Source organism: Oryx dammah, unplaced genomic scaffold (assembly GCF_014754425.2).
Source record: "Oryx dammah isolate SB20612 unplaced genomic scaffold, SCBI_Odam_1.1 HiC_scaffold_23, whole genome shotgun sequence".
NCBI lineage: Eukaryota > Metazoa > Chordata > Mammalia > Artiodactyla > Bovidae > Oryx > Oryx dammah.
The window spans coordinates 98,037,076-98,048,970 of record NW_024070207.1 but is presented as its reverse complement, the minus strand read 5'-3'; the positions used below and the strand labels follow the sequence as shown (position 1 = coordinate 98,048,970).

Genomic DNA, 11,895 nt, shown 5'->3' with positions numbered 1-11,895 from the left:
GGTTGGATCTCCTTGCAGTCCAAGGAGATCCAACCAGTCCATTCTAAAGGAGATCAGTCCTAGGTGTTCATTGGAAGGACTGATACTAAAGCTGAAACTCCAATACTTTGTCCACCTCATGCGAAGAGTTGACTCATTGGAAAAGACCCTGATGCTGGGAGGGATTGGGGGCAGGAGGAGAAGGGGACGACAGAGGATGAGATGGGTGGATGGCATCACTGACTCGATAGACATGAGTTTGAGTAAACTCCAGGAGTTGGTGATGGACGGGGAGGCCTGGCATGCTGCGATTCATGGAGTTGCAAAGAGTTGGACATGACTGAGTAACTGAACTGAACTGAACTATTTACAAATAATTGAATTTTCATTTGGGACATTGAGTTATTCCAGTTTTTATAGTAATAGCATTGTATTCTTTGTACACTATAGAAATAAGTTATGATTTTTAAAATCTTTAAGATTCCATTTTTGTCATCCTGGAGAGAATGACACTCCAGTTATTTTTTAAATGCCCATTCACTGTTATTCTGCAAGCATTCCATAAAGTTAAAAGTATCAGACTCATGGCTGCATAGCACCATTAATGTTTAACTGTAGTCCTATGCAGTGGGATATAAGCCAAGCCCTATCCCTAGTTTTCATACAGAGAACAGGGTAATGATAAAGTTTTAAACGTTGATAATATATTTTTGTTCCAGATATCCTGAGTCATACATGGCATCCTTCCTACCTGGCAGTGATCCTGAATTTTTTGTAAAACCTCAGATTGGAGAACTTCTTCCTAAAGGAACTCTCATCACTGTGGGTTTTATACCCACGATGTACAGCAGGAAATACAAAGCAACATTAGCAATACAGGTGAGTTCTAGAAAGGTAATAGTCAAGGATATTTGATGTCACAAAAGTCATTAAATGACCTCGGGAAAAACGTTTCACTCAATGATCAAAGGTAAAGAACAGCAACATTATCTTGCAAAAGTCAACATATTTCAACTGTTTTACTATTTTTATTTCCTTTTGGTCAAAAAAGAAATTTTAAATGTGAAATATAACCCAAATGTTGTTATCATCAATGGAAATAGGAAATTGTTTCTTTTCCACACTGAGGAATTGTGGAAGAGATAAATAATGACTGAAAAGTGATTTGTATAGACATATTATTTCCTATAATAACCTATTCAAAGGCTTTGGGTTTCCCAAGTGGCTCAGAGGTAAAGAATCTGCCTACAATGCAGGAGATGAAAAAGTTGCAGGTTAAATCCCTGGGTTGGGAAGATCCCTGGTATAGGAAATGGCAACCTGCTCCAGTATTCTTGCCTGGAAAATTCCCTGGACAAAGAAGCCTGGCAGGCTACAGTCTGTGGAGTTGCAAAGAGTCGGACACAACTGAACACAACACCTCTTTATTCAGACTTTAGGTGATTTCCAATAGAGATTTTGAAACCTTTGATTTCAAAGGATAAAGGATAAGGTGTTAGGAAAATGTTATGGTCTAAAATGAAGAAAATTAAACAGAAAATAAAATTTATTTTGAATTGAAACAAAATAGTGTGAAATGGGCCATTAATATAAAATAATGTTAAAGTGATCATTTTGTTAAAATTTAGGGTAAATAGAACTCTGAAAATTTATTCAGTAAGTAGAATTTCTACATAAAATTCCCCACATCTGTCCTACTATGAACTTTTGGCTAAAGGTAACATTCAAGTTATTTTGGAAAAGATGGCTATTACCACTGTCTTTTTTTCAGTAGCACAGGCACAAGGGAATTGTAGTCATATTTCGAGACACAACCACTGATGCCAAAGAGACTACTAGACTTCTGAATCAGACACTAATTAGGCAGCCCCACTGCAGAAAAATGTGTTGTTACTGTTTTAATGAATAGAGAAAAATATTGAATATTGCTTGAGAAGAACATTTATTTTTCATCTTTTTGAGACCCCTTTCAACCCAGGTAATAAAAATATAAAGCATCTGGAGCCTTGTTGCACATAACTATTTCCTGAGTTAATATTTGATTATAATTATGTTAATGTGCTTACTTCTTAAAATGATATTTTAAAGAGAGATTTGTAAATAAACTTATATTCAGTTTATAACATATGGTGGATATTTCTGAAATTAACTATTAATACTTAGGAAGTTTTACTAACAAAATTCTGTTTCTGATTTCCCTGTGCAGACTTGACAATTAAATCACTAGCAGCAGAACTGAAGGGTTTCTTTGAAATAATAAGTTTATATGGGATCAACTGAGAATATAACATTTTGATTTAGTGTGAAGTAGTATAGTTTGATAAAGTGTATATGGGGAAAATTGAGAAATCACTATTTTGATTTAAGAAATCACTGTTGATCCTATTTCTGTTATGGAGAATTTAAAATATGTGCCAAAATGGAGAGAATACTTACTCTCTGTGCACTCATCATCCCACATGAACTCTTATCAACTCAAGGCCAGTCCTGTTTCAAGTATGTTTCCACCCCCTTCCTCACTTCCCATATTATTTTGAAGAAAATCCAAGACTTCCTATTACCTACAATATTCTCTATCGATCTCTAAAAGATAAAAATCTTAACAATGACACCATTATCATATCTAAAAATTAATAAAAATTCCTTAATACCATGCATACTAAATATCCATTTGAAAGTGAAAATCACTCAGTCATGTCTGGCTCTTTGCGATCCCATGGACTATGCAATCTATGGAATTCTCCAGGCCAGAATACTGGAGTGGGTAGCCTTTCCCTTCTCCAGGGGATCGTTCCAACCCAGGAATCGAACCAGAGTCTCCCACACTTCAAGCAGATTCTTTACCAGCTGAGCCACAAGGGAAGCCCAAAAATACTGGAGTGGGTAACCTATCCCTTTTCCAGCAGATCTGCCCAACCCAGGAATCAAACCAGGGTCTCTTGCATTGCAGGTGGATTATTTACCAACTGAGCATCCTGTATCCTGCATCGAACCTAGACTGGCGATTCATTTCTTACATGATATTATACATGTTTCAATGCCATTCTCCCAAATCATCCCACCCTCTCCCTCTCCCACAGAGTCCAAAAGACGGTTCTATACATCTGTGTCTCTTTTGCTCTCTCACATACAGGGTTATCGTTGCCATCTTTCTAAATTTCATATATATGCATTAGTATCCTGTACTGGTGTTTTTCTTTCTGGCTTACTTCACTCTGTATAATCGTCTCCAGTTTCATCTACCTCATTAGAACTGATTCAGATGTATTCTTCTTAATGGCTGAGTAATACTCCATTGTGTATATGTACCACAGCTTTCTTATCCATTCATCTGCTGATGAACATCTAGGTTGCTTCCATGTCCTGGCTATTATAAACAGTGCTGCGATGAACATTGGGGTACATGTGTCTCTTTCAATTCTGGTTTCCTCAGTGTGTATGCCCAGCAGTGGGATTGCTGGGTCATAAGGCAGTTCTATTTCCAGTTTTTTAAGGAATTTCCACACTGTTCTCCATAGTGGCTGTACTAGTTTGCATTCCCACCAACAGTGTAAGAGGATTCCCTTTTCTCCACACCCTCTCCAGCATTTATTGCTTGTAGACTTTTGGATCACAGCCATTCTGACTGGCATGAAATGATACCTCATTGTGGTTTTGATTTGCATTTCTCTGATGATGAGTGATGTTGAGCATCTTTTCATGTGTTTGTTAGCCGTCTGTATGTCTTCTTTGGAGAAATGTCTATTTAGTTCTTTGGACCATTTTTTGATTGGGTCGTTTAATTTTCTGGAATTGAGCTGCAGGAGTTGCTTGTATATTTTTGAGATTAGTTGTTTGTCAGTTGCTTCATTTGCTATTATTTTCTCCCATTCCAAAGGCTGTCTTTTCACCTTGCTTACAGTTTCCTTTGTTGTGCAGAAGCTTTTAATTTTCATTAGGTCCCATTTGTTTATTTTTGCTTTTATTTCCAGTATTCTGGGAGGTGGGTCATAGAGGATCCTGCTGTGATTTATGTCAGAGAGTGTTTTGCCTATGTTCTCCTCTAGGAGTTTTATAGTTTCTGGTCTTATGTTTAGATCTTTAATCCATTTTGAGTTTATTTTTGTGTATGATGTTAGAAAGTATTCTAGTTTCATTCTTTTACAAGTGGTTGACCAGTTTTCTCAGCACCATTTGTTAAAGAGATTCTCTTTAATCCATTGTATATTGGCTTTTTATGCCCAGTATAATGCCCTTGGTGTTCATAAATTTTATTACATATATCAAATCAATGATTTTGAAATCATGGTTCAAACAATGTCTGACTCCAAAACCCTGCTCTTAATGATAACAACATGATGTCTCACATGATAAATGTGAAGAATTTTAGAAGTTAATTCACTAAGTGAAAATTATTATTTGCATCATTATCATCTTTTTAAAACTGTTTTAAACATTAAGTCAGTTAATACTTGTAACATATGAAACATATAATTTTCATTGTCTTTAATTGGAAATTAAATATATTATTAAGAACAGTTTAGTTAAATATTACCCTATACAAACTTCAACAACCATGTTAGCAAGCTTCATAAATTCCCTTTCAATTAAACCATATTTAGAGTGAGTAAAAAATGTCTTTTCTCCACTATTATACAGAGCATATAGCACTAGCTTTGAGAGACTTAAGTTAACTTAATCAGAGTGTTACAAAAAGCACTGTAACTCAGAGTGGACAGTGCATTCAGCTTCCATGGTGGACATGATGAGTCTTAAATAGTTTATACGAACTTGTGAGAACTCTCAGAATTACCCAAGATAAAACATATAAGGATTGTATAAAAGAAATATTTATATGTAGAGAGGCCTAGGCATAGGCATAAATTATATATATTAGTTTTAAGGGAATTGGCCATTATCATGAAATTGTGGGAAATGGTATTATATACATGTATCTTGGTTTGTATTTTCTCATAAGCAGATCCTAAAATAGAGATGCCAAGGGAACATTTCATGCAAAAATGGGATTGATAAAGGACAGAAAAGGTATGGACCTAACAGAAGCAGAAGATATTAAGAAGAGGTGGCAAGAATACACTGAAGAACTGTACAAAAAAGAGCTTCACAACCCAGATAATCATGATGATGTGATCACTAATCTGGAGCCAGACATCTTGGAATGTGAAGTCAAGTGGGCCTTAGAAAGCATCACTACGAACAAAACTAGTGGAGGTGATGGAATTCCAGTTGAGCTGTTTCAAATACTGAAAGATGATGCTGTGAAAGTGCTATACTCAATATGCCAGCACATTTGGAAAACTCAGCAGTGGCCACAGGACTGGAAAAGGTCAGTTTTCATTCCAATTCCAAAGAAAGGCAATGCCAAAGAATGCTCAAACTACCGCACAATTGCATTCATCTCACACGCTAGTAAAGTAATGCTCAAAATTCTCCAAGCCAGGCTTCAGCAATACATGAACTGTGAACTCCCTGATGTTCAAGCTGGTTTTAGAAAAGGCAGAGGAACCACAGATCAAATTGCCAACATCCGCTGGATCATGGAAAAAGCAAGAGAGTTCCAGAAAAACATCTATTTCTGCTTTATTGACTATGCCAAAGCCTTTGACTGTGTGGATCACAATAAACTGTGGAAAATTCTGAAAGAGATGGGAATACCAGACCACCTGACCTGCCTCTTGAGAAATCTGTGCAGGTCAGGAAGCAACAGTTAGAAATGGACATGGAAAAACAGACTGGTTCCAAATAGGAAAAGGAGTACGTCAAGGCTGTATATTGTCACCCTGCTTATTTAACTTCTATGCAGAGTACATCATGAGAAACGCTGGACTGGAAGAAACACAAGCTGGAATCAAGATTGCCGGGAAAAATGTCAATAACCTCAGATATGCAGATGACACCACCTTTATGGCAGAAAGTGAACAGGAGCTAAAAAGCCTTTTGATGAAAGTAAAAGAGGAGAGTGAAAAAGTTGGCTTAAAGCTCAACATTCAGAAAATGAAAATCATGGCATCCGGTCCCATCACTTCATGGGAAATAGATGGGGAAACAGTGGAAACAGTGTCAGACTTTATTTTTGGGGGCTCCAAAATCACTGCAGATGGTGACTGCAGCCATGAAATTAAAAGATGCTTACTCCTTGGAAGAAAAGTTATGACCAATCTAGATAGTATATTCAAAAACAGAGACATTACTTTGCCGACTAAGGTCCGTCTAGTCAAGGCTATGGTTTTTCCTGTGGTCATGTATGGATGTGAGAGTTGGACTACGAAGAAGGCTGAGCACCGAAGAATTGCTGCTTTTGAACTGTAGTGTTGGAGAAGACTCTTGAGAGTCCCTTGGACTGCAAGAAGATACAACCAGTCCATTCTGAAGGAGATCAACCCTGGGATTTCTTTGGAAGGAATGATGCTAAAGCTGACACTCCAGTACTTTGGCCACCTCATGCGAAGAGTTGACTCATTGGAAAAGACTGTGATGCTGGGAGGGATTGGGGGCAGGAGAAGAAGGGGACGACCGAGGATGAGATGGCTGGATGGCATCACGGACTCGATGGACGTGAGTCTGAGTGAACTCCAGGAGATGGTGATGGACAGGGAGGCCTGGTGTGCTGCGATTCATGGGGTCGCAAAGAGTTGGACACGACTGAGCGACTGGGCTGAACTGAACTGAACTGAAAATAAGGATTCAAGTACATGTAGCATATTTACCATGTGATCACAGGAAACAGATGTAGAGAAGCCAGGATATGAGACACAGAAGGAATAGAAATCAATAAAGGGTGGATTTACCAAGGCAGTTAGCAGAGAGGGCCCCTGGGATTTAACACCATGGGAGTTCTCTGGGAAATCATGTGGAACCCATACCTTAGAATATTCACACTTGAGGGGGCCAGGAAGTTTGGAATGTTTATATACCACCTGCCACTGTTCAATCATTGACTGAGGAATGTTCCCAAGGATTGTTAACTCCCTGACAGCAGAGAAGCCTTCTGAAGTTTCTAAAAAACTTCACAGAGGTGAAGATACTGGCAACTGAAAGTTGTACAGCAATGAAATGGAAACCTCTGAGGGATGTAGGTGGGTACAGAGCACATCTGCTAATATTGTTTCCATTCATGAGAATGTACCCTTTAAAACATAGCTTTGAGAATTTATTCCATGAGGTCATTGGCTTTGGTTCATTGCTTTTCAAACTAGATAACCATTATTTAAATGTGGAAATTTCATATGTTTAAAAAATACTGTTTTTTAAAATTCATTTAAACATAATTGAGTATAATTGTCAATTTGGCATTCTTATGTAAGAGCACAGTGATTCTTTGACATATTAGTGACATGAAGGTATTCATTTACTTTCATATTATTTTCACTGCCCTTGTGCTCAGTCATGTCCAACTCTTTGTGACCCCATGTACTTTAGCCCTCCAGGATCCTCTGTCCATGGAATTATCCAGGTAAGAATACTCGAGTGGGTTGCCATTTCCTTCTCCAGGGGATCTTCCCAACCCTGGGATCAAGTCCGGGTCTCCTGCATTGACAGGTGGATTCTTTACCAACTATGACCCTTGGGGAAACCTAGGTAGAGGAATACCTTATCTATCTTATATATAGTAGTGTGTATATGTCAATCCCAATCTCCCAATTTATACCTCCTTCCTGCCTTACCCCCCGGTAACCATAAGTTCATTCTGCACATTTGTCACTCTATTTCTGTTTTCTAAAGTTCAGTTATACCATTTTTTAGATTTCCACATATAAGCGATGATATAATATATTTGTCTTTCTCTTTCTGACTCACTTCACTAAGTATGATAGTCTATAGCTGCATCCAGGTTGCTGCAGGTGGCATTATTTCATTCCCTTTAATGCTAATCTACCATTGTATATATGTACCATGTCTTCTTTATCTATTCATCTGTTGATGGACATTTAGGTTGCTTCCATGTTCTGACTATTGTAAATAGTGCTGCAGTGAACGTTGGAATGCATGTATCTTTTCAAATTATGGTGTTTTTTGTGCATATGCCCAGGAATGAGATCATATGTTAGCTCTTCTTTTAGTTTTTTAAGAAACCTCCACACTGTTCTCTACAGTGGATGTACCAATTTACATTTCCACCAACAGTATAGAAGGGTTCCCTTGCCTCCACACCCTCTCCAGTATTTATGTTTGTAGATATTTTGACAGTGGCCATCCTGACCAGTGTATAGGCTTCCCAGGTGGTGCTCGTGGTAAAGAACCTGCCTGCCAGTGCAAGAGACGTAAGAGACCAGGGTTCAATCCCTGGTCTCGGAAAGACCCCCTGGAAGAGGAAATGGCAGCCCACTCCAGTGTTCCTGCCTGGGAAATTCAGTGGACAGAGGAACCTGGCAGGCTATAGTCCATGGGGCCACAAAGTGTCAGACACAACTGAAGACTTAGCATTCTGATCAGTGTAAGGTGATACCTCACTGTAGTTTTGATTTGCCTTTCTCTAATAGCGATGTTGAGCATCTTTTCATGTGCTTTTTTTCTTCTTTGGAGAAATGGCTATTTAGATCCTCTGCATATTTTTTGATTGGTTGGTTTTTGATAATGAGCTGCATGAGCTGTTTGTGTATTTTGGAGATGAATCCCTTGTAGATTTCTTACTTTGCAAATATTTTCTCCCATTCTGTAGGTTGTCTTTTCATTTTGTTTACAGTTTCCTTTGCTGGGCAAAAGCTTGTAGATTTGGTTAGGCCCCATTTGTTTATTTTTGTTTTTATTTTCATTACTCTAGGAGGTAGATCAAAAAAGATCTTGTTTTGATTTATGTAAAAGTGTTCTGCCTGTGTTTTGCTCTAAGAGTTTTATAGTATCTGACCTTACATCTAGGTCTGTAATTCATTTTGAGTGTATTTTTGTGTATCATGTTAAAATGTTCTATTTCCCTTCTTTTACATCAAGCTATCCAGTTTTCCCAGAACCACTTGTTGAAGAGACTATCTTTTCTCCAATGTATATTCTTGCCACCTTTGTCATAAATTAATTGACCACAGGTGTGTGGATTTATTTCTGGACTTCTTATTCTGTTCCATTGATCTATAGTCCTGTTTTTTGGGCTACTACTATACTGTTTTGATGACTGTAGCTTTGTTGTATAGTCTGAATTCAGAGAGCATGATTCCTCCAGCTCCATTTTTCTTTCTCAAGATTACTTTTGCTATTTGGAGTCTTTTATGTGTCTATGCAAATTATAAATTTTTTTGTTCTAATTCTGTGAAAAATGCCCTTGGTAGTTTGATACTGATTGCATTGAATCTGTAGATTGCTTTGGACAGTATAGTCATTTTCACAATATTGACTCTTCTAATCAAAGAACATGGTATATCTTTCCATCTGTTTGTATCCTCTTTGATTTCTTTCATCGGTATCATATAGTTTTCTGAGTATAGGTCTTTTGCCTCCTTAGATAGGTTTATTCCTAGGTAGTTTATTCTTTATGATGTGATGGTAAATGAGATTTTTTCCTTAATTTATCTTTCTGATCTTTGGTTGTCAGTGTATAGGAATGCAAGAGATTTTTGTGTATCACTTATTGCAAAATTACTTGAATCCTAATTGAAATGTATACAGTAACATTTAGGATTTAAAGGTATATTTATAGGTAATTATTTTCAGATAGTCTTGTAGATATGCTGGGCAAAAGAGCAGATCCTTACATGTAGTTACCATGTGTATCACTAGGTTCTGAATGGGAGAGTACATCCCTTCACATAGCTCACTCCTGTGTACCCACTAAGCTCGGGCATGGATGCAGGTTCCTTCATGTAGCTCATACATTTGTACCCAGAAGTGAGTCACTTATAAACATTTATAAGTGTTTATAAGTTTATAAGTGAGTCACTTATAAAGATTTATAACCACTGATACACAATCACCAAAATGTGGCTGTGTTTTTCAAATTGAACATCCTTATATGAAGTAAAATGTTATTTGACCCAGTTGTTGTATGGTTCTTGGTTTGTTCTGCTCAACAACAAAGCCAGGCTCATTGATTCTGAATACTTAATTACTATGAACCTGGATAGAAGGGCCAGTTTCAACTAAAACATGACCATTCCCGATGTGCAAGAAATTTCTTAATTTAACATTCATTGACAGATATCACATTACATATTAAACCTTGATAATGACTACAGTATTTTCTTGACCTGAACTTCTCTTGAGTGAGTTTTCTGAACATACATGATACAATTCTTACGTGAGGCAGAAGTCCTGGATAAACACAGATAGCATCAGGAAACTCTGTAAGAGCAATGAGATTTAAGTATGAGCATAAATGTGCAGAAAATGCTAATTCAGTATTGTCATTCTGTACAAAAATACAGAAGAAATGAAGGATTTTTAAGTAAATTCCTGTGTAAGTTGTGCTGACTTGGATTTAGATTTTTATTTTCATTAATGAGTTTGCACCATGCTCAATAATTACAAGTAGTTTTACTAATGATGTACTTTCATAATCTTAAAAACAGAAGCTTGACATCATACCAGTTAGTTCTATAGCCATATTTAAACTCCCTTAGATAAATTTTGCAATGTATTATTTCCATTACATATAGTTCATGCTAGGTGATAGTCTTATGCAAACCAAATAGATGGCTTCACCCACAGGGCAGACCTCTAAGTGTGACTTTTTAGTGAATGTTTTTTAATTCATAAAGCCAAATGCATTCCTGAATTTATTTTCCACACTAATCATTTATTATCAGATTTGTACCCTTAATGCACATGTGCAGTTTCAGTTTTGTGCTCTTCCCATACCTTACATGGAGAAGAGAGAAGCTGTTAATTTGATAAGTATTTTCTCGCATTTTTCTGAGTCCCTGGATATTGTGTATAAAGTCTCTTCCTCTCTTTGTTTCTAGACAGCAGATATGTACTGGCTGTATGAGATCAATGGGAAACCTCAAGTTTCCATACTGCCGGTGAAAGTAAAAGCCAAAGTTGACTCTCATAACAAGATGTTCGACAAAAAGCCAGCTCATCGGCGTAATTTTCTCTATGAAAATGCTCAACTCACAAGAACAGGAGTATCCTCTACAATCAAGGGGGCGCCTTTGATGTTGAACCCTAAATAAAAAAATTGTTTTTCCCAAAATATTTCTTGGTCTTAACCAGAATTGAATATATTCTAATGATGATTATTTCATTTTTCAGATATTTCTGAGAAATACTACTTCAAATATCAATATAATAGGGCTTCTACATTTTATTTTATCTATTCTAAATGTTCTATTCTGTTGAACAAAGAATGTTCAAACTATCGCATAATTGCACTCATCTCACACACTAGTAAAGTAATATTTAAAATTCTCCAAGCCAGGCTACAACAGTAGTGAACTGTGAAATTCGAGATGTTCAAGCTGAATTTAGAAAAGCCAGAGGAACCGAGATCAAATTGCCAACATCCACTGGATCATCAAAAAAGCAAGAGAGTTCCGGAAAAACATCTGCTTAATTGAATACACCAAAGTCTTTGACTGTGTGGATCACAATAAACTGTGGAAAATTCTTCAAGAGATGGGAATACCAGACCACCTGACCTGCCTCTTAAGAAATCTGTATGCAGGTCAAGAAGCAACAGTTACAAGTGGACATGGAACAACAGACTGATTCTAAATTGGGAAAGGAGTATGTCAAGGCTGTATATTGTCACCCTGCTTATTTAACTTATATGCAGAGTACATCATGAGAAACGCTGGGCTCTGGGCTAGAGGAAGCACAAGCTGGAATCAAGATTGCTGGGAGAAATATCAATAACCTCAGAGATGCAGATGACACCACCCTTATGGCAGAAAGCAAAGAACTAAAGAGCTTCTTGATGAAAGTGAAAGAGGAGAGTGAAAAAGTTGACTTAAAACTCAACATTCAGAAAACTAAGATCGTGGCATC

At 37.2% G+C, this 11,895-nt stretch overlaps 1 protein-coding gene across 1 annotated transcript in view; it reads left to right on the top strand.

Annotated features, from left to right (window-relative positions):
- The window catches only part of CFAP47 (cilia and flagella associated protein 47), a 507,416-nt gene extending 496,313 nt beyond the window's left edge, over nucleotides 1-11,103 (top strand). The window contains exons 63-64 of the mRNA XM_040265344.1: nucleotides 699-858; nucleotides 10,869-11,103. Of these exons, the coding sequence (XP_040121278.1) occupies nucleotides 699-858; nucleotides 10,869-11,081 (373 nt within the window). The 3' untranslated portion in view covers nucleotides 11,082-11,103. The remainder of the gene's footprint in view (nucleotides 1-698; nucleotides 859-10,868) is intronic.
- Nucleotides 11,104-11,895: the final 792 nt, after the last annotated feature.